The sequence below is a fragment of the Pelobates fuscus genome, chromosome 1, assembly GCF_036172605.1.
Source record: "Pelobates fuscus isolate aPelFus1 chromosome 1, aPelFus1.pri, whole genome shotgun sequence".
In the NCBI taxonomy this organism is placed as follows: domain Eukaryota; kingdom Metazoa; phylum Chordata; class Amphibia; order Anura; family Pelobatidae; genus Pelobates; species Pelobates fuscus.
The window spans coordinates 217,635,611-217,661,018 of NC_086317.1; the positions used below are offsets into that span (position 1 = coordinate 217,635,611).

The 25,408-nt window shown below is 42.0% G+C and overlaps 1 protein-coding gene across 1 annotated transcript in view; it reads right to left on the reverse strand.

Moving 5' to 3' along the window:
• Positions 1-25,408, reverse strand: part of TEKT2 (tektin 2) — a 48,710-nt gene that overhangs the window by 15,192 nt on the left and 8,110 nt on the right. The window contains exons 2-4 of the mRNA XM_063444478.1: positions 18,330-18,502; positions 15,510-15,635; positions 2,913-3,118 (exon numbers count right to left, since the gene is read on the reverse strand). Coding sequence (XP_063300548.1) covers positions 2,913-3,118; positions 15,510-15,635; positions 18,330-18,485 — 488 coding nt within the window. The 5' untranslated portion in view covers positions 18,486-18,502. The remainder of the gene's footprint in view (positions 1-2,912; positions 3,119-15,509; positions 15,636-18,329; positions 18,503-25,408) is intronic.

The following is a 25,408-nucleotide window of genomic DNA, read 5'->3' on the forward strand; positions in this document are numbered from 1 at the left end:
GATCTCTCTCCCCTTGTCTTGTGCCTTCCTTAACACACATCTTCAACTACTCTCTCACTTCTGGCAATGTCCCTGCCGACCTTAAGCATGCCACTGTAGTACCTATCCCGAAACAAAATATCTCTTGACCCGTCCTCCCCCTCTAACCATCGTCCCATATCCCTGCTCCCTTTTTCCTCAAAAGCTTCTGGAAATACTTGTCTTTACCAGTATGTCTCACTTCCTCAATTCCAACTCTCTCCTTGGCCCTCTTCAATCTGGCTTCCACCTTCTCCACTCTACTGAGGCTGCTCTTATCAAAGTTACTAACGACCTAATCGCAGCTAAATCCAAAGGCCACTACTCTATACTAATTCTTCTTGACCTCTCTGCTGCCTTTGACACTGTTGATCATGCTCTCCCCTTCTTCAAACTCTTCAATCACTCGGTCTCTGTGACTCTGTCCTCCCTTGTTTTTCCTCTTATCTCTCCCAACGCTCATTCAGTGTCTCCTTTTCTAATGATACCTTCTCCCCTTGTCCTGTCTCGGTTGGAGTCCCCCAAGGCTCTGCCCTTGGTCCCCTTCTATTTTCTCTTTATACTGCCTCTCTTGGCAAACTTATTACGTATCTTGGATTCCACTGCCACCTGTACACTGATGACACCTAGATTTATCTCTCCTCCCCGGACCTCTCCCCTGCCATCCTGCAACCTCTCCCCTGCCATCCTGCTTGCATTTCTTCCATCTCTGACTGGATGTCCTCCCGCTTTCTGAAACTCAATCTCTTTAAAACTGAGCTTCTTGTCTTTTCTCTGCCTAATACTGATCCTCCTCTTTCGTTCTCCCTTCAAGTTAGTGTTTTCCACATAAGTCCATCCTTGCAAGCACTCTGTCTTAGCGTCATACTTGATTCTGGCCTCACCTTTGAGCCTCACATCCAGTATGTTGCTAAATCCTGTTGATTCCATCTTAAAAACAGAGCCTGCATCCGCCCCTTTCTTACGCAAGATGCTACCAAGGAGCTTGTCCATGCTCTAGTAATTTCCCGCATGGATTATTGAAACCCTCTCCTAATTGGTCTTCCCAAAAGCCATATTGCCCCGCTACAGTCTGTAATAAATGCTGCCGCCAGACTGAATTTCCTCTAAAGTCGATCCTCTTACACCTCACCCCTCTGTCAGTCCTTACATTGGCTTTCTGTATTCTATAGAAGTCAATTCAAAGTGCTAACCCAGACCTATAAAGCACTGAACAATTCTAGCCCCTCTTATATGTCTTTACAGATCCATAGGTATGCCCCTTCTCGATCTCTCCGCTCTGCCCGTGACCTTCTCCTGTACCTTGCTCGCACCAGTACGGCCAACTCACGCTTGCAGGTCTTCTCGTGGGCGGTTCCCTTCCTATGGAATAGCCTGCCGACCGCCATCAGACTCTCCCCTGGTCTTGCATCTTTTAAGAAGTGCCACTCGATCATGTCCCATCTCACCTTATCAGATCTCTCTCCCCTTGTCTTGTGCCTTACATACCTGTATCTTGCTCTCCTAAAGGGCCGCACTCTACTCTCTCCTCCAGCTCTGCTTCACTTCCACCTTATTTGATTGCTATTTCCTGTCCAAAAGTGTTTTATACCCCACCTCCTATAGACTGTAAGCTCGTTTGAGCAGGGTCTTCTTCAACCTATCGTTCCTGTAAGTTTTCTTGTAATTGTCCTATTTATAGTTAAAGCCCTGCAAAATCTGTTGGCACTATATAAATGGCAATAATAAAAATAATAGTAATAATTAGGACTTACATTTTGTATTGCATGTTGTTATGATACAGAAGAGTCGTTAAGGGCATCTACCTACATGACATGTTCCTTCCTAAACTCAGAATTGATGATAATTTGACCACTTACTCTTTGAGGGTGCCAGTGCACTCCTGGCACCATAATCACTACAGTGTTCCTTCAATAAATTGAGTGTAAATTTCTGTAAACCTTTGTCTGATGCCAAATCGTTTTATTCGCCACCTTCAAGTTGAACTACATTCCTAAGATAATATTGTCTGTGGACACAGTGATTCATTTGTGAAGTGAATATTTAGTGGCTGCTGTATGTTATTTACGTTTTTAAGGTAATGTAACAAAAGCACCCAAGCCCAACTAAATAAATCCCCAACTATCAGTAAGGCCCGAACAGACTGTAAACGTGTGCTCACTTACTACAGAGAGGTGAAGTACCTGTGGACATTTCTTGTCTTCTATGGCAGACCAAGGTGACAAAGACAGGTACCACACTTCCATTAGGACTACTAGATCTCAAGTGGGTTATTTATTAAGTGACAATTTAAAGTGAAGTTAAAATTTAGGAGTAGCCGGACTGAAAGCATAGCTGATTTTTCCAGTTCGGCTATTTTGACCTTAAGTTTGAAATTCAATAAACCTGTGAGATGTAAATAGGCTATAGCTACTGCACTAACTACTAAATTTTTGACCTTCTCAGACTGTTCTCTTCTTATATCCTCTCTCTCCTTCACTCACTTCTCCTCTTATGTGTCCCCAGTAATTCTCTTCTAGTTTTACCTCCTTCCTTTGAGGAAATAAGTATTTCCCTTTTCACATGAGCACTCTTGATGTCCCATTAACGATACAGGGTTTCAGCAGGGTTGCCCCACTCCCGTGTTCCGCCCAGAGGCCTTGGCGGCCTTATGGTAAATCCGGCCATGTATATTATTTTAGAGAATTTGTTGTGTTTTTTTTATCTCTCGTGTTCTTGCTTTGTAACCCCCAAAGTTATATTGAGGCTGCAGATCATATAATGCTTGCATTAGCAGTATGTCACGGGATGTTTATTGTACTAAATGGCAATCAGTTCAGGCTAGCAACAAACGGTCTCCATCCAAAATTCTTGTAATCCGTAAAAATAAATTACATCCATTTTGGAAATCTTACCACAGCTGCTCGAAAGCCTCACTGATCTTCTGCTGCAGTGCCTTGCGGACAGCTTCGATCACCTCCACCTCTTTGTGAAGCTCAGCTTCCACTTGATCCCTTACTAGATCAATGTCCCTACGACGCTCTCGATAAGTTAGACACTCCACAGCCACATCCAGAGGGACGTTCTTGGCCTGTAAGGCTCGCTCTGCTTCATCTTTTATCTGTAATTCACCAAAATACATGTAAGGTGGAAAACAGCACAAAAATTTTTTATTTACATTATTAAGTTTTATTAATTTTTTTAAAAAGGTTTTGTGCACACAAGTAATATACCATATTTTTAGGAATATAAGATGCATCAGATTATAAGACACACCCATATATTTTAAATAAAAAAGAATAAATTGGCTTATGTCAATCGTGGTCAGTCATGACATAGGACGCTGAGTGGGCGGAGCGTCCAGATTGCGCACCAGTGAGGGTGAGTGCTTTCCATCTCCTTCCGACACGCCGAGGCTGAAGCCGAAGCCGCAGCGAGAAAGGCTGTCAGCCAAAACCTACAAACTACCAGAGGCAAACCCAGCAGCTCGACGACCCCTCAAGATTCCTAAGTGATCTCAAGGGAATACTTATATAAGACATTGCAGGGGACGTTTACCGCCGTCGGTGCCTGAAGCATTCTAGCTGGACAGATAAGTGCACGTAGGAGATAGCTGGGAGATTGGAAGTTATGTGGATAAACCACGCTACACAACAGGCAGCATAACTTGCATTTAAAATAACATATCATTTTTTTCATGTATGACTTTAAAATAGCTAAAGATAGCTGTTAAAGTCTCTACAAGGTGCAGATTTTCCATGCTCAGAGAATATTAAGATTGGGATAAAAGCTGGAAATACCTGTATGGTTGTTAAGTTAAAGGACCACTATAGGCACCCAGACCACTTCAGCTTAATGAAGTGGTCTGGGTGCCAGGTCCATCTAGGATTAACCCTTTCTGCTGTAAACCTATGGGTTAATCCAGCCTCTAGCGGCTGTCTCATTGACAGCCGCTAGAGGCGCTTCCGCACTTCTCACTGTTATTTTCACAGTGAGAAGACGCCAGTGTCCATAGGAAAGCATTGAGAATGCTTTCCTATGATATGGGCTGAATGCGTGCGCGGCTCTTGCCGTGCATGCGCATTCAGCCGATGGCGGGGAAAGGAGACGGAGAGTCCCCACCGCCGAGGGAGCCTGGCGGTGGAGAAAAGGTAAATGTTTAACCCCTTCCTCACCCTAGAGCCCGGTGGGAGGGGGACCCTAAGGGTGGGGGGACCTAGACACCCTATAGTGCCAGGAAAACGAGTATGTTTTCCTGGAACTATAGTGGTCCTTTAAAGACAACTCTGTCAAATTGCAGTCAAACTACTGAGAAATTACAGCTAAAAAAGATTCTTCCTAGCTAAAATACAAGAAGTTACATTTTTTGATGTGTCTGGAAAAAAAAAAGTTTACTAAATCTGGACTAAAAGGGAGCCATATTTTCCCTCAGATTTAAAGGGGAAGTAAGAGAGAAGGAGAGTCAGTGTAGATCAACAAAATCAGGAATAAAAAAACCTAATGAGACGAAACAAAAAAAGAGAAAAAAGACGAGAAACCTCTTAAAAGTGAAATAAGATTATTTACATTTTTCCCCTCTCCTAAACCAACGGACCCCAAACCCAGATTGTTACTGGCAAAACAAAATATCTCTGATATTCCAGACAATGATACTAATGAATCTGAACCATACATTGCCATCCTAATACTGATCCTCCTCTCTCACTCTCCCTTCAAGTCAGTGATATCCACATGAGTCCATCCCTACAAGCGCGCTGTCTTGGCGTCATACTTGACTCTGGTCTCACCTTTGAGTCTCACATCCAGTTTGTTGCCAAGTCCTGTAGGTTCCAACTCAAAAACATAGCCCGCATCCGCCCCTTTCTTACGCAAGATGCTACCAAGGAGCTTGTCCATGCTCTAGTAATTTCCCGCATGGATTACTGTAACCCTCTCCTGATTGGTCTCCCCAAAAGCCGTACTGCCCCGCTACAGTCTGTAATGAATGCTGCAGCTAGACTGATTTTCCTATCCAGTCGGTCCTCTCACACCTCGCCCCTCTGCCAGTCCTATAGGAGTCAATTCAAAGTGCTAACCCATACATTTAAAGCACTGAACAATTCCAGCCCCTCTTATATCTCTTCACTGATCCAGAGGTATGCCCCTCCTCGTACCCTCCGCTCTGCCCGCGACCACCTCCTGACCGCTGCTCGCACCCGTACGGCCAACTCACGCTTGCAGGACCTCTCACGGGCGGCTCCTCTCCTATGGAATAACTTGCCTACTGCCATCAGACTCTCCCCTAGTCTTCAATCATTTAAGAAGGGACTTAAATCCCATCTCTTCTGGAAAGCGTATGGCCTCCCAGAGTAATCTCTCCCTTACATACCTGTCTCTTGCTCTCCTATGGGATAGTGCTTTGCTCTCTCCTCCAGCTCTGCTTCACTCCTACTTGATATTTCCTATCCTAATGTTTCTAATACCCCACCTCCTATAGACTGTAAGCTCATTTGAGCAGGGTCCTCTTCAACCTATTATTCCTGTAAGTTTTCTTGTAATTGTCTTATTTATTGTTACATCCCCCCCTCTGAAAATATTGTAAAGCGCTATGGAATCTGTTGGCGCTATATAAATGGCAATAATAATAATAATAATAATAATAATACAGTTCAAAAATTACAAATCCAAAATCCCCAGAAGTACATCTTGCATTGCAAGATTATATTAAACAGTGTTTGGAGATTCATCTAAACCAAATTAAAGAAGAACTTAGAATCCATATGGGTGATCTAAAACAGGAAATGTCTAAAATGAATGAAAGAATTAAAGAAAAAGAATATAAAATTGAATCACTCCAATTCGAAATGAACTAACAGAGAAATAGATGAATAACGAAATGGAGAAAAAAAAAAGGAACACACTAGAGACTCAAATCATAGATGCAGGAGATAGAGCAAGAAGATAAAAACTAAGGGGCATCTTGGAAAAAGTGGATTCCTCACCAAGAAGAACATGGTGAAGCAATAATTGAAAGAGTCCACAGTCTCCCTAAACCCAGCTATCTCCCCAAAGAAATATCACGTGATATCATCATAAAAAGAGAAATTTTATATAAAACAAAAAAATCTTATCTGCTGCAAGAAATTTTAATACAGAGGAAGGAAACTTCCAGAATCTTTACTTCTATCAAGACCTTTCTACCAAAACTAGACAAATGAGAAGAGAATTAAAACCAACATTGGACATTCTCAGAACCAAGAACATAAAGTATCGATGGGGAATCCCAATAAAAGTTATTCTTATGTATGAAGGAAAAAATCTTATTTTTAATACGGCTAGACAAACTCAGGATTGGCTGAACAATTCTCTAATGAACTCTAAAGAAGCAAGTTCAAATGAAGTTCTAGAAATAAGGCAGGCTTGATGGCAATCTTGATTGGGAAGGGGAAGGGGGGTAGGGATTGAATTATTTTTATTTTTATTTTGTTAACCCTATGTAGAAAAAGAAAGAAACATAGAAACATAGAATGTGACGGCAGATAAGAACCATTCGTCCCATCTAGTCTTCCCAATTTTCTAAATACTTTCATTAGTCCCTGGCCTTATCTTATATCTAAGATAGCCTTATGCCTATCCCACGAATGCTTAAACTCCTCCACTGTGTTAACCTCTACCACTTCAGCTAGAAGGCTATTCCATGCATCCACTACTCTCTCAGTAAAGTAATACTTCCGGATATTGTTTTCAAACCTTTGCCCCTCTAATTTAAGACTATGTCCTCTTGTTGTGGTAGTCTTTCTTCTTTTAAATATAGTCTCCTCCTTTAATGTGTTGATTTGATTCCCTTTATGTATTTATCATATCCCCCCTGTCTCGTATTTCCCCCAAGCTATACATGTTAAGATCCTTTAACTTTTCCTTGTAAGTTTTATCTTGCAATCCATGAACCAGTTTATTAGCCCTTCTCTGAACTCTCTAAAGCAGTGTTCCCCAACCCCCGGGCCGCGGACCGGTACCGGTCCGTGGATCAAACGGTACCGGGCCGCCCAGGGGTGTGCGAGCCTGCCAGCTAATGCAGGGCTGGCATTGCCCAAGTGCCAGCCCTGCAATGTGCCTGCGGACCGGAGGGGAGATCAGAGATCTCCCTCCCCGGTCCGCAGGCACGGTGCTGGCAGCCGGCAGGGGAGGGAGAGAGGACCCAGGAGCTCTTACCTGCAGCTCCTCCGGGTCCTCCTCTCGCGAGATTTGGAGCGTTGCCGCGGTAACCACGGCAACGCTCCAAATCTCGCGAGAGTGAACTCTAGCCCTGTAACTGGGCTAGAGTTCATCTCACCACCACCGGACCACCAGGGAATCCCCACCGGACCACCAGGGACTAAGAAATGTCCCCCCTCCTCCCAGTAAAGGTAAGAAGGGAGGGGGGACATCAATATATTATATTTAATTAAATAAATTAAAAAAAGCCTCCCTACCCTCCTTACTCCCCATACACACACTACACACACAGCCCTACACACACTGCCCCACAAACACTGCCCCATACACACACTACACACACAGCCCCACAAACACTGCCCCATACACACACTACACACACTGCCCCCATACACACACTACACACACTGCCCCCAAACACTGCCCCATACAAACACTACACACACTGCCCCCATACACACACTACACACACTGCCCCCAAACACTGCCCCATACACACACTACACACACTGCCCCCAAACACTGCCCCATACACACACTACACACACTGCCCCACAAACACTGCCCCATACACACACTACACACACAGCCCCACAAACACTGCCCCATACACACACTACACACACTGCCCCACAAACACTGCCCCATAAACACTGCCCCATACACACACTACACACACTGCCCCCATACACACACTACACACACTGCCCCCATACACACACTACACACCCAGCCCCACAAACACTGCCCCATACACACACTACACACACTGCCCCACAAACACTGCCCCATACACACACTACACACACTGCCCCGCAAACACTGCCCCCATACACACACTACACACACTGCCCCACAAACACTGCCCCATACACACACTACACACACTGCCCCACAAACACTGCCCCATACACACACTACACACACTGCCCCACAAACACTCCCCCATACACACACTACACACACTGCCCCGCAAACACTGCCCCCCATACACACACCGCCCCAAACACACACACACTGCAACTCTCACACACACTGCCACCCTCACATACACACTGCACCGCTCACACACACATACACACAATTTTGAGTCTATGTCTTTATGTGACTGTGTTTGTGATTTTCTGACTATGTATGTGTCTGCGTGTTTTTTTAATATATGTGACTGTTTTTTTTTTTTTGTCTTATTAAATCAAAACAAGTGGGCCACGGAAAAATTATCAAATGTTTACCGGTCCGCGGCGATAAAAAGGTTGGGGAGCACTGCTCTAAAGTATCAATATCCTTCTGGAGATACACTCTCCAGTACTGCGTATAATACTCCAAGTGAGGTCTCACCAGTGTTCTGTACAATGGCATGAGCCCTTCCCTCTTTCTACTGCCAATACCTCTCCCTATACAACCAAGCATTCTGCTAGCATTTCCTGCTGCTCTATTATATTGTCTGCCTACCTTTAAGTCATCTGAAATAATTATCGCTAAATCCCTTACCTCAGATGTTGAGGTTAGGACTCTATAAATATTGTGTACTCTGCCCTTAGGTTTTTACATCCAAGATCTTGCACTTATCCACTTTATATGTCAGCTGCCACAACTCTGACCATTTTTCTAGTTTACCTAAATTATTTGCCATTTGCCTTATCCCCCCTGGAACATCAACCTTGTTACATATCTGGGTATCATCAGCAAAAATACATACCTTACCATCAAGACCTTCTGCAATATCACTAATACAAATATTAAAGAGAATGGGTCCAACTACAGATCCCTGAGGTACCTCACAGGTGACAGGACATGCTTTGAATATAATCCATTGACTACAACCCTCTGCTGCCTGTCACTCAGCCACTATTCAACAATATTGGAATCCAAACTTAAAGATTCCAGGTTATTGATTGTTGCATCTTCTATGTGCAATAGTGTCAAAAGCCTTACTGAAATCTAGGTAAGCAACGTCTACTGCACCACCCTGATCTATTATTTTAGTTACCCAATCAATAAAATCATTTAGATTAGTTTGGCATGATCTCCCTGAAGTAAACCCATGTTGTCTCTGATCTTGAAATCCATGTGATTTAAATGTTCAACAATCCTATCTTTTAACATGGTTCCAATTACTTTCCCCATTACTGAAGTAAGGCTTACTGGACTATAGTTGCCTCACTCCTCCCTACTACCTTTCTTGTGAATAGGCACAGCATTCGCTAACTTACAATCTTCTGGGACTACTCCCGTTAACAATGATTGGTTAAATACATTAATGGTTTTGCTAGTACACCACTAAGCTCTTTTAATAACCTTGGGTGTATTCCATCAGGTCCCATTGACGTATTTGTCTTTACTTTTGACAGTTGAAATATAACCTCTTCCTCTGTAAACTCACATGTAGCAAATGACCCATTTGTCCTTTTCCCTTTCCTTCATTTTCATCTGTAACTACTGAACAAAACTATTCATTGAGGCAGTCAGCTAGACCTTTATCCTCTTCTACGTACCTTCCTTCTTTTGATTTTAATCTAACTAATCCTTGTTTTACTTTCCTTTTCTCATTTATGAATCTAAAAAATGTTTTGTCCCCTTTTTTTTTTTTTTTTTTACTGACTGTGCTATTTTCCCTTGTTTGTGTGATTTGGAAGCTCTTATGACTTGCTTAGCTTCTTTCTGCCTGATCTTATAGATCTGTCTATATTCCTCATTCTGGGTATTTTTGTAATTACTAAATGCTAACGTTTTGTTTTTTTACTATTTTGGCCACATCTGCATAGTACCACTGTGGTTTCTTAAACTTTCTGCTTTTACTGATTAGCCTAATGCAATTTTCTGTTGCCTTCAGCAGTGTAACTTTTAAATAATCCCATTTCTCTTGGACTCCATTTAAATTGCTCCATCTGATAATGACTCCTGTACACATATTGTAATTTTAGAAAAGTATGTTTTTCTAAAGTCTAAAACATTTGTTTTTGTGTGGTGTGACTCAGTCACTGTTCTTATATTAAACCACACTGACTGATGATCACTGGATCCTAAACTTTCACCTATAGCAATATCTGTTACCAAATCTCCATTTGTTAACACTAAATCTAGTATGGCCTCTTTACGAGTTGGCTCCTCAACGACTTTTTTTTAGAGACAATCCCAGTAGGGAGTTTAGAATATGTGTGCTCCTGGCACAAGTAGCTATTTTGGTTTTCCAGTTCACATCAGGAAGATTAAAGTCACCCATGATGATAACTTCCCCCTTCATTGTCATTTTAGCTATTTCCTCAACTAGTAGATTATCTAACTCTTCTATTTGCCCTGGGGGCCTATGAATCACACCTACACGAGTTACTGTGTGATTACCAAATTCTAACGTTACCCAAACGGACTCTATGTTCCCCTCACTAACTTTTATTAGGCTAGATTGTATGCTATCCTTCACATACAGGGCCACTTCTCCCCCTTTCTTGCCTTCCCTGTCTTTTCTATATAAAGAGTACCCTGGTATTGCTATGTCCTAGTGTCATTTTTCTTATGTATACCATGTCTCAGTAAAAGCGACTAAATCTACATTAGGATTTGTAGAAATAGATGAACAATGCAAATTCTGGAAGTATGGAGTCTCACAGTTGTAATACTAAAAGCTATTTATGAAATATTGTTACACTAGTAATAATTTTATGCACATACTATGACATTTTCTAAGGTCTTTTTAAGATTTATAAAATTTAGGGATACAAGATATTTTTCACTAAACACACAAATTAGTATAACATAATTAATAAAGAAGTCTTGGATGATATACTATGGGTTAGTCACTATAAAACAATATTTTGAGTAATAGAAGAGAGAAGGGATTAATTAAAGGATATATTAGATTGGAATAGCAGGTATAGCTGCGTGGAAGGTTTTTGATGATTAATAGCTTAAATGAAAATTTGCAAGAGATAACACTAAACACGATTTTGTATATATAGAATTACACCTTTTTTCTTTCTTTTTTGTTGTTGTTCGCACTATCCCTTATAACTCTGAGAATATCATTGATTGCTGAATATAGTAAGGGAATATGAATGAATATAATTGTGACAAGACCAATCTCGCCACTGTGCATTGGAGGAGCCTGGTTGCCCGCCTGCTGCCTTAAGACTATGGCCCCATGTTGAAACGCTTGATTTTCCCCTGCAAAGACACGAAAGCCAGGTCATTCGGTGCTTGCCCTGTTTGAGCGGTGATACCCCAGATAGCTATGCCATGGAGCCCATTCGGATAATGAAAGACTATGGGAAAGATTTTGACTCCATGGCAGTTAAACTGTATGTGTGTGATCTGAGCGCCATTCAGTAATAATGTGTGCTCAGATCTGAGCTATCTGGGGATATGTTGAATGTACCTGTTTTATGCAATGGATGCACAGTTATATATTTTTATGTATTTTGTTGTCTTTTACTGCCATGTGTTCAATGGAGTTTTGCCTCTGTCCTTGGAGATAATTGGATTACTTCCCAATTGTCTCCAGGATAGAACACTCTGTGGAACTGGTTTTGGGCAGAAAAGCCATGCTTCATTTGGTCACAAAGGACTACGATCTATCTTTTGAACCACTGGACCAATTTGTATGATTTTGACGTATGTTTGTATTTGGAGTATGCTGATTCTGAAAATGTAAGTTTTATGTGATGCATACTTTTAAAGTTATGAATAATGTGGAAATACTGTATTTCTCTGCCTGTGATAATTACATTACCCATTGTGTAAGGTAATTGTATCACAGGCAGAGGGGAGGATTTTGTGTGGGAGTGTCTGAATGTATTGTACGTGTTTATTGGTTGTTTTCCAAAACCCTGTGGGTGGTACTAATGTGTATATAAGAACAATAAACCCACAGCTCTGGCTATTCCTGCTTGACCCTCAACACTGAGCCTTGTCTAGTTCTTGGGCAGGGATTTATTGTATGCTGTTCCAGTTTGACTGCTAGTAGTGTAAACCTATTCGTATGGTTTTTCCTATTCGGCTGTTTACAGCATTCACATGTTTGAGAGCATTCATATGCTTCTCCGGTTCGGTGGATTGGTGTCTACAGTAGCTGTGCCTGTGTCTCTGGAAGGGAAGATCTACTAAACGGCTTCTAACCCCTTTTATGCCTGGGGGTGCCGTTACAATAATATTTCATAGGTATTGAAGGTGTAACAACAGTTTTGAACCCTGGTAATATAATTAATGACTGTAGAAGGCCAATTTTTATAGGGTTTACATTTATTAGAAATAACTTAGAGAAGGTATCTAAGGACCTCAATCCTCCCATCCCCACCCCTACTTTATTATAATTGTTAGCGTGCTTTTATAAATAATAGGCATGAAGGTGCACTTGCCCCAAGGCAAACAATAATTTTTCTTAGGAAGAGATGAGAGGTAGAGATAATCTCTTCGTGATCCCATTTTTGGGATTGGTTTTGGGCTGTGGCCCGAGTAGGGCTTTGGGTTTTTTGTGTATAGAAGAGATGGTTTTCCAGATCTTCTTAGGTTTTTGTTATGTGTTATGGGTTTATTGTAAGTTATGTCTGTGAGTGGTCTCCTCCTATGTAAAAATCTGATCTTGATAGGTAGATGAAGAATCTAATAAAGATAGCCACATTTAATGCCCGAGGTTTAAATGTTACCCAAAAGAGAACAAACAGCCTTATATGATTTGCTTTTTAGACAGAATATAGAAGGCTGTGGAGTACAAGAGACCCATTGGAAGAGCGTCTATACAAATAGATTTAGTACAAAAAACGACCCCAACGTTATTCATGCATCATGCGGACCCTGAAATCTCGATAGAAACTAAAGATTAAATTATATGGGGAACATTTCAATTACAAACTGAATATTAATAAATTACAAGCAATGACAGTAAGAATTAATGAAAATACAGGTATAGCACTAGCCATGAGTTTCCATTTATGTGGAAAGACAAATTTATAGATTACTTAGGGATTAAAATTGCAAAGGATCCTCTATTTTAAGATATTTCTGTCAAGACCTTTTAAATGATCTCTTTAAGAAATTGAGAGAATGTATATGTCTCCAGCTCAACCCGGATTTGTAACCGTTGAAAAGTGCTATGACTCACCTGAAATTATTAAAATGTCTGACAAAAGTAAGTTTTTCCTTATAACTCAACCATATGTTTCTACCTGAATTTTCCCATGTTTGCTTTACAAATTGTCGCTACCAAACATGAAAAATAGAGAATTAAAGAAAATATATATATATATATTATTTACTTCTGGTTGAAATTGAAGAATGGTATCGGTTTAAAGGATAAGAAAATATCACAAACTGCTATAGAAATAATATAATATAATATTGCGGATATGAATAACATGAGGTGGTATAATAACAAAAACTTAAAGGTTGAAGAGTTTTTAGAGGGTGCTCAATTTAAAACATACGAACCATTAATAACAGAGCATGATATTCCAAGTAAGCATTACTATAACTTGATTCGTATTAAAAACTGTTTCTAGGCATCTTTTTACTACCTTGAATCCTAAGACTATGGAATCATTAGTGACCCTCTTTGCTACTCATTCAAATAAAAATATCTTTGCAAAAGCTCGTTATTTTTTTCAATATTTGGAAAAGATAACTAAAGTCAGAGCTCAAATATCATGGTCTAATGATCTCGGAAAAGTGTTGGATAATAATGCATGGGGAAATAGCTGGATACAGGTCGGGAGAGTTACTCACTGTCTAAATATCCAGGAATTACAGTATATAATAATGCATAGATGGCATTTTGTCCCCATTAGAATGCAGAAAATTGACCCTAATCACTGCTCCTTATGTTGGAGATGAGGTTTATGTGAAGGAACATCTGAACATATTTGGTGTAGTTTAGTCCATAAATGTCACAGCTCCCAGGTCCTCTGCCGGCGTGGCTGCACAAAAATTAAGCCGCCACGCCGACAGAGGTATTTCTGACTAACCTTGGTTCCAGCGGGCAGCTGTCCGGTCTCCCTCCGTTCCAGTCCCCAGCGGATGCAACGTTCTTAGGAACGCCGGGCACTGTGGTTCAGATTTTTATAGGAAACTTACCTTCGCCCACATCAATGATGGCCCCAACGAGCGTGCGACGTCACGTCATAGACGCGCACACGTTTTGGGGTCAGAGACAGCCAAATACAGCCAAATTACCTTTTTGTCAGTGCCCTGTCGTGGTTTCCACTTGCATTTTTCTGGTATCCTTGACTTCTAGTTATCCTCATCGTTGTGTCTCATTCTGTGTCCCTGACCTCGACAAATATTTTGACTATTTACAGGTATGTTAAGTCCGGCCATTCTAAGGTCCGGTTAGAAGTTATCCTTAGTCCTAGGTGTGATACTATTCTAAATGTTCTAAATTAAGTTTGTATATGTGAGGTTGGAGAAATGTGATGGGAATTATAAATGTATAAATTTTTGGTTATCCAACTATGTTTTTGAATAACTATGTAAAAAAATAAAAAAATACATAAAACAACCAGTACTGTTATTACAGTAACAGTAAATCTCTGTAATGGACATAGAGGATGTAGCAACGGTGTGTATAGGGAATGTGGAGGATGTAATGTGTGTGTTCATGGAATATAGTGCACGTGTATATGGTCTGTGTAGGAGAGGTAGTGTATATCAAATTGTGGGGTAGGATAGGGACTCTATTGTGTAGGAGGGGTGAGTGATAAGTCATATTTTTTTATTATTATTTTTCTTTAAACTTAATTTGTGTTTGATTTAACTTTATAGTCTTCCACCTGCTTCTTACATTAAGCTAGGGAGGAGGGACATGGTGATACCTAGTGGTCTTATGGTGAGGGACTCTAGCCTGCATCTCCACTAGGTGCAGACTGAGCATACTCTTCTTGCAAACTCCCGCTGAAGTCTTGCCATGGTAATATGAGACACTGCTCTGACAGGAATACTCACAGCCTGAAGAACACACACACACACTACATTTGAGGTAAAAAAAACTGTGTCCTATATTCTGAAATACAGAAATCTGCGTGAAGACCAATCACAGTTTAAGTACAAGGGATTTACATGCATTGCAGCTCAAGGGCAAATGAGAGTGGCTTGTCTATCCCAGCCAATCCTACTGCTCCAGCATTAGAAATTGGTAGCAGATGGCATTATTAGTAGGGATAAGTGGGTTGGTACTATTATTGCCAGGTGTACCTTCTTAGCACTATACCTAATGGCAATTCATTACATTAACCTATCTTTCACGAACCATTGCGTAGGTCCTTCCAAGCTACATGCATGTCTTTATAGTATTCAATACCTCATGTTATATATAAGAGTTCAACAGAACCCACCTGATTCAGAGTGTCTATTTCTGCATCCACTTCATACAAACACTTATCCAGCACTTGCTTCCATTTATCCACATCATCGATACGATCTGAAAGCCGGGTCCTGTTATCTTGCTCATCCCAGTGAGTCTAAGAATCAAGATAGGAAGTTATTGAGTGCATGAGTGGAAGTTCTCTGTCCATTAACTATAACTATGAATGCAATCTACTGAGAAGATTATCCAAATTATGTCTGGTGGAACATGAATTTCCATTCTGGTCAAAAAGTAAAGCTCTAGAGCAGCAATGTCCATTGTCCACCCTTGGACTTCCAGTTGCTGGTAGCAAAAAATGATGGTCATGAAGAACAAAAAAATGCTTTTTGGCCCACCAGATGTTGACTTAATGAGAACTATGGGTGAGCAGGATGATATATTCCTACTTGTATAATACATTCAGCATTACCATTACTATTTGAGAAGGCATCCTATTTATCTCAATTAAACATTACAAATATAAATCTAATTTAACATACACAAAACATTCTGAAACAACTTTGTTTTTCAATGATCTGTGTATAGTTAAGTTATTTAATTTAAATGACTTGATGAAGCCAGATTTACACCCCTTGTACAAATAGAAATACTAAGGTCTCGCAAAAAAGAGGGTGGGTCATGTGTGAAAGATAGATAGGAGATGTACTAAACAGAGTTATAAGCCAGGCAAGGTATTATCACAAATGAGTATAATTTGACACCACCCTAGCTATTTTTCTGTTTTCCACCTACTGAGCACCCTAGACCAAATTTCCAAGACGGGTGTTGAGCCCTGAGCATGCCACGGTGAGACCTACCAAGTCCTGTGGTTTTATCGTGTGATACAGGATTTTCCCTCAGTCCTCCTGATCACCTGATACACATGAAAGTGTAGTGCGAGTAAATGATTAGATACATTTGGTGCAAATTTAAGTACATTTTAACTCATATGCAAATGCTACAGGTGCTGTGTGCCAGGAATCTTTAAGGGAGGGAAGGTAATCAGTTTGGTATTTATCATCACTGACATACCCAGCTAGCAGTTTGCTCGCTCAACTCCCTGTCTTTCCCAATTTCAGGCCTACCAACAGACACGCTTTATAAGTATGTCCATTATGTCACCGCTGACATGCTGCGGACTCAACACATCTAAGCCCCAACAAATATATCAGGTTGCTCCCAAGACTCACAGCCACCAAGTCTTGCGGCTCAAAACCTTATGCTGAGGTAGCATCTCTGGAAAATAATTTTTGTAACTGTCTCATTTATTGTTAAATCTCCCCCTCCTATAATAATGTAAAGTGCTATGGAATTTGTTGGCGCTATGTAAATGTCAATAAGTCCAATTCATTATTCTCCTAAATGTGAACTATGCTTAAAAAGAGGCTGCAAACAGCCCTCTATTTTAACCCTGAAGCTGAAAATATTGTTGCTCTTGAGGGTAGGAAGAGGGAGAGAAACCACAGTCTGGGGAAGTAGGAGGGGGAAAGAAACCACAGAAAGGAGTGGGGGAGTTGAAGGGGGAAGAGAAACCACAGAAGGGAGTTGGGGGGGGGGGGGGCAGAGGAGGAGAGGAAGAAACCACAGGGAGTCAGGGACAAAGATACATAGAAGGGAGAAAGGGAGAAAAGTATTCTAAATCTAACTGGTACCAAGAGTAGTTATGGTGCATAAGATGTTGCTTTAAGAGATACAAAAGAAATCAATGAATAGCATTTTTGCTAAATTATAATAGTCCCAATAGTAGACTATTAGTAAATAAGTATTAAAATAGAGTGTATTTTAATACTTGTTTTATGTACTAATACATTTTCATTCGGAAAGCAATACATCTGTGCTCTTTTTATTGTAGAGTCATCCCATCTTATTGTGGTGTACACAAAGAAACTATCCAGATCCTGGTGGTCTTCTTACTTATGAAAGATTATACCCACTTATATCTGATGTATCAAACTATTATAACATTGGGAGTTTAGTTTTGATACTAGATTTTACAGTTTAGTAGGCAGGGTCCCTGGCTGTTTCCATAGCAGAAATGTACTGCTTATTATTGGTATGAGCGGTTACATTTGTGGACTCTGGGACTTACACTTTGATACTTTCTTGCGGCTAATTTGTATCTATTTTGCATTTAGACATTCATTTTTACTGCATGAGGTGTATTCTACATGAATTATTGCATGTAATATATTTATTTTCAATGACTCACCGTTTAGTTGACAGGCTGGGGGAGTCAAAAAGACACACAGAAGGAGGGATGGTGGGTGATATATACACACAGAAGGGAGGCTGTGGGGGGACAAAGATACACAGGGGGGTTCAGGGGACAAAGACAGACAGAGGGTTTGGGGGAACAAGGACACACAGAAGGACTGGGGGGGACAAAGATAAACCGGGGGATTGAGGGGACAAAGACAGAGAGGGTTTGGGGCAACAAGGACACACAGAAGGACTGGGGGGGACAAAGACACACAAAGGCTTTGGGGGGCAAATAGACACACATAGGTGTTAGGGGGACAAAGTAAATATCTTAGAAAGGGATGGGGCATATTTGGGGCAGATCATATATGTAAGACATTGTAAGACGGCAATAATGTTTTGCCTAGGGTGGCAAGAATCCTTGCATCGGCCCTGCACACACAGATCTATACTCCCAGACACACACTCACAGATCTGCACTAACAGACACAGCAATACACACTTAATTTCACAGTTAATCACTCTCATAGCTACTCATAAAGGCAAATAATTACAGATAAACACACACATTCAGAGATGTACACACGCACTTCTAGATGCACTCACTCACCTTGTTGTTTGTCTCATTACGCAACATCCTGGCCTCGTGGCGGATGTCATGAGAAGCAGAACGTTGTCTCTCAGCATTTGTGGAGATGAGGGCACTGTTGGTGTGCCAGTCTGGCACAGCAAACCGACTCCCTGGTTTCAGACTGAGAGTGGCCATGTCTGTAGTGACAGTAACTGTATTGGACAAGAAAATCATTTAATGTCTTAAGGTTCACTTGATACTGCCCCTTTTATAAAATAAAAAATATATACAAGCTAATTGCTACTGTTATATAGATATAAATACATGTACCTCTTCCTTCTAATTAGACACTTGCCTCTTCTTTCTCATATATATATATATATATACCCAATAGGGTACTTATCTATCACCTTTTAAGGGTATATAGCTCTCCCCTCCTAATACATACTTGCTTTAAAATACATGCCTCTCACAACCTACAAATACTCCGACATCTCCACAGATTGCTTTCACCTTGTACTACACGGACATTTGAATATAAATAGTAACCTCCTCCGAAAACACATTTATAAGGAAACCTGCCTTTTTATACATATATAGACCATAGACCTGAAATGTAGTTTTTAATAGATTATTTTTTCATTTACAATAAGTAAATTGTAAATTGCCGGGTGATAGCAGGTAATATGTGTAAATAAATTAACCGTGCAGTGCCCTTTGGCATTTCTGGCGAAAATGAGCAACATGCGCACGTGTATGACAGATTTCTCCTCTAGATGACTGAGCATGCAGGAGTACGCCGAAGGAGTGCAATGGAGATAAGTATTTTTTTGTACTTTTACTGGGAGGGAGCGAAGGATAGTTGCATTTTAAATGGTTACTCCAAGCACAGTGAACACTTCACAGGTTAGAAGTGGAAATTATCCCCCTTTATGAGCCCTTCTTTAGACTGAAGGAACTTTGAGAGTTGTTTGATTAAAGGAACACTATAGTCACCTAAATTACTTTAGCTAAATAAAGCAGTTTTAGTGTATAAATCATTCCCCTGCAATTTCACTGCTCAATTCACTGTCATTTAGGAGTTAAATCACTTTGTTTCTGTTTATGCAGCCCTAGCCACACCTCCCCTGGTTATGATTGACAGAGCCTGCATCAAAAAAAAAATGGTTTCACTTTCAAGCAGATGTCATTTACCTTAAATAATTGTATCTCAATCTCTAAATTGAACTTTAATCACATACAGGAGGCCCTTGCAGGGTCTAGCAAGCTATTAACATAGCAAGGGATAAGAAAATCTTAATTAAACAGAACTTGCAATAAAGAAAGCCTAAATAGGGCTCTCTATACAGGAAGTGTTTATGGAAGGCTGTGCAGGTGACATGCAGGGAGGTGTGCCTAGGGTTCATAAACAAAGGGATTTAACTCCTAAATGGCAGAGGATTGAGCAGTGAGGCTGCAGGGGCATGTTCTATACACCAAAACTGCTTCATTAAGCTAAAGTTGTTCAGGTGACTATAGTGTCCCTTTAAGGTCATTAGAATAAACTGGTTTAGTATATGTGTGTTTTGTCATTTATTTTCTACTTTTTTAAACAAATCCAACCCATAATTATATCAATATGTTATTTTTACAGTAAAGCATTAATTTCAATGCATATCTTTATTGTAAGTGGGTTAATATCCCACTATATAAGGGGGGAGGGTGGAGCCTGCAACTTGAGCTAGCCAGACGTGCATCAAACGAGCTCCTGCGACCAGTGCTGATTTAGCTGGAAAGGTCTAACTGAGGTGCTACCTATCTGGGGAGCACTACACTACAAGAGGATTGAGACCACTCTCAAGACCATCAGTTTATAGCATTGGCGGCCAGGGCCGCCATCAGGGGGTGACAACCGTGACAGTTGTCACGGGCCCGGCGGCCCTGGGGGGCCCGGACTGCTCTGGCAGTCCCGGGCCCCACTTTCCCTCCCTGCACACATAGATAGCGAATATCGCTATCTATGTGTGCAGCCGTGGGCCCCCCGGCTTCCTGTTACCGCAGAGGGGGCCCAGGCAGCACACAGCCTCTTCTCTTTTCCTCCCTGCTAATAACTCTCGCGAGACCCGGTTGCCATGGCAACGCTCCGCGGGTCTCGCGAGAGTTATTGGAGGAGAGAAGAGGAGAAGAGGCAGTGTGCTGCCTGGGCCCCCTCTGCGGTAACAGGAAGCCGGGGGGCCCCACCATGCCGCCGGACCACCGGGGATGGAATCTCCCCCCTCCCTAGACACAGGTAAGCAGGGAGGGGGGAGAAACAATTTAATTAATTAAAAAAATGTTTTTTTTTTAAATAATGTTAAAATGCCCCCCCTCCCCCTCCTTATTGGACATTTACACACACACACTACATACACTGACACAACACACGGACACACACACACACTACATGAACTGACACAACACACACACACACACTACATACACTGACACAACACACACACTATATACACTAACACAACACACACACTACATACACTGACAAAACACACACACTATATACACTAACACAACACACACACACTACATACACTGACAAAACACACACACTGCATACACTGACACAACACACACACACACTACATACACTGACACAACACACACACACTACATACACTGACACAACACACACACACACACTACATACACTGACACAACTCACACACACTACATACACTGCCACAACACACACACACACTGCATACACTGACACAACACACACACACTACATACACTGACACTACATACACTGACACAACACACACACACACTACATACACTGACACAACACACACTACATACACTAACACAACACACACACACTGCATACACTGACACAACACACACACACTACATACACTGACAAAACACACACACTGCATACACTGACACAACACACACACTACATACACTGACACAACACACACTACATACACTGACACAACACACACTACATACACTGACACAACACACACACACACTGCATACACTGACACAACACACACACACTACATACACTGACACAACACACACACACACTGCATACACTGACACAACACACACACACTACATACACTGACACTACATACACTGACACAACACACACACACTACATACACTGACACAACACACACACTACATACACTGACACAACACACACACTACATACACTGACACAACACACACTACATACACTGACACAACACACACACACACTGCATACACTGACACAACACACACACTGCATACACTGACACTACATACACTGACACAACACACACACACACTACATACACTGACACAACACACACTACATACACTAACACAACACACACACACTGCATACACTGACACAACACACACAAACTACATACACTGACAAAACACACACACTGCATACACTGACACAACACACACACACACACTACATACACTGACACTACATACACTGACACAACACACACACACACTACATACACTGACACAACACACACTACATACACTAACACAACACACACACACTGCATACACTGACACAACACACACACACTACATACACTGACACTACATACACTGACACAACACACACACACACTACATACACTGACACAACACACACTACATACACTAACACAACACACACACACTGCATACACTGACACAACACACACACACTGCATACACTGACACAACACACACACTACATACACTGACAAAACACACACACTGCATACACTGACACAACACACACACTACATACACTGACACAACACACACTACATACACTGACACAACACACACACACTGCATACGCTGACACAACACACACACACTACATACACTGACACTACATACACTGACACAACACACACACACTACATACACTGACACAACACACACACTACATACACTGACACAACACACACTACATACACTGACACAACACACACACACACTGCATACACTGACACAACACACACACACTACATACACTGACACTACATACACTGACACAACACACACACACACTACATACACTGACACAACACACACTACATACACTAACACAACACACACACACACACTGCATACACTGACACAACACACACAAACTACATACACTAACACAACACACACACACACTGCATACACTGACACAACACACACAAACTACATACACTGACAAAACACACACACTGCATACACTGACACAACACACACACACACACTACATACACTGACACAACACATACACTGACACAACACACACACACTACATACACTGACACAACACACACACACACACTGCATACACTGACACAACACACACACTACATACACTGACACAACACACACACACTACATACACACTAACACAACACACACACGACATACACTGACACAACACACACACTGCATATACCAACACAACACACACACTGCATATACCAACACAACACACACTGCATACACTAACACAACACACACTGCATACACTAACACAACACACACTCTGCATACACTAACACAACACACTCTGCATACACTGACAGAACACACTCTGCATACACTGACACAACACACACTGCATACACTAATACAACACACACTGCATACACTAACACACAGTGCATACACTAATACAATACACACACTGCATTCACTAATACAACATGCACTCTGCATACACTACACACTAACACACTCACTGCATCCACTATACTGACACACACTCTGCATTCGCTACACATTACCACACTCTGCATTCACTACACTAACACACACTCTGCATCCGCTACACACTAACACACTCTGCATTCACTACACTAACACACACTCTGCATCCGCTACACACTAACACACTCTGCATTCACTACACTAACACACACTCTGCATCCGCTACACACTAACACACTCTCTGCATTCACTACACATTAACACTCTGAATTCACTGCACTAACACAGACTCTGCATCCGCTACACACTAACACACTCTCTGCATTCACTACACATTAACACACTCTCTGCATTCACTACACTAACACACTCTCTGCATTCACTACACTAACACACTATCTGCATTCACTACACTAACACACTCTCTGCATTCACTACACATTAACACACTCTCTGCATTCACTACACATTAACACACACTCTGCATTCACTACAAATTTACACACACACTACATTCATTACACTGACACACTCTGCATTCACTACACCCTAACACACACTCTGCATTTATTACACACTAACACACACTCTGCATTCACTAAACTATGCACACACTCTGGATTCACTATACTGACACACACTCTGCATTCACTACACTAACATACACTCTGCATCAACTGTACACACAGCATCCACTACACAAACATCCTGTATTCACAGTACACACACTACATCCACCACAAATTGAAACATTCTGCATTCACTATACACAGACAGTGTCTAATACACACACTTCATCCACTACAGACACTGCATCCACTAAACACATTTCATCTAGTACATACAAACACTACATCCACTACACAAACACACACTACATCACTGTACACACACTACATCCACTACTCAAACACTCTCTGCATTCACTACACTAACACACACTCTGCATCCGCTACACACTAAAACACCCTCTGCATTCACTACACATTAACACACACTCTGCATTCACTACACATTTACAAACACTCTGCATTCACTGCACTAACACACACACTACATTCATTACACTGACAAACTCTGCATTCACTACACACTAACACACACTCTGCATTCATTACACACTAACACACACTCTGCATTCACTAAACTATGCACACACTCTGGATTCACTATACTGACACACACTCTGCATTAACTGTACACACAGCATCCACTACACAAACATCCTGTATTCACAGTACACACACTACATCCAACACAAATTGAAACACTCTGCATTCACTATACACAGACACTGCGTCTAATACACACACTACATCCACTACAGACACTGCATCCACTAAACACATTTCATCTAGTACATACAAACACTACATCCACTACACAAACACACACTACATCACTGTACACACACTACATCCACTACTCAAACACACTCTGCGTTCACTATACACACTGCATCCGCTACACTAACACACTCTGCATTCACTGCACAAACAGTATCTAATGCACACAAACACTACATCCATTACACACATTCTAATTCACTTCCACCATACACACCACATTCAGTCCCGCATCATTGTCAGCGGACTAGGTAGGGCGTGGGCGGGCCCAGGAGGGAGAGGGAGGGGTCGGGGGGGGAGGGGGGGGGGCCCAGACCTTGTGCTTTGTCAGGGGCCCCAAAATTTCTGATGGCAGCCCTGTTGGCGGCAGCAGGTTGAGGCCTACTAACGCATGTGGATGGGAAGTGCGACTTCCTTACTCCACTCAACCTTGCACGGCACAGCAAATCCACTACTCTTCCCCCCTGCCCCCAGTCCCCGCTGGACTGACCTGCCGAGTGCTCAGACTTTAAACTCCTACTGCGTGATCAGCAGCAGCCACACTCCACACAAGGAGCCAAGACGGCGGATGCGCAAATCTTCTACGAGGCAACACCACAGTATGCAGAACAGCTCCCATTCAACTTTGTCCAGCAGTTTCTGCAACGGCTAGATAAGCTGTTCACTCGATTTTGGGCCAAACTGGACAGCCGTGTGGCAGCCACACAGCAGGAGTGAGTCTGGAGGGACGTCAGCCCGAGAGTGAAGGGACCCCCTTCAGGCTTGGTCTCTACTCAGCAACCTATCCGGCTTAAGGTCAGCCTGCCTAGGCCGAGGGCCCCCGGGTATTAACCCCGAAGCATCACCCACACCGACGAAGAGCTTCCCGCCGCAGGCAGCGACTTACCACCAGGGCCTCTTGTCGCCCACGAGGTTGGATGGACTTGGTCTCCCTGAGCCTCCAGGTCCGTGGCCCACGTGCCGGCCTGGGGAAAGGGAGGGGGGGGATGTCCCGTCTTGCTCCCACTGTGCCGTGGCCTCTATTGAATTCCCTACCTCCATCATGAACTTCCCACACGTGGG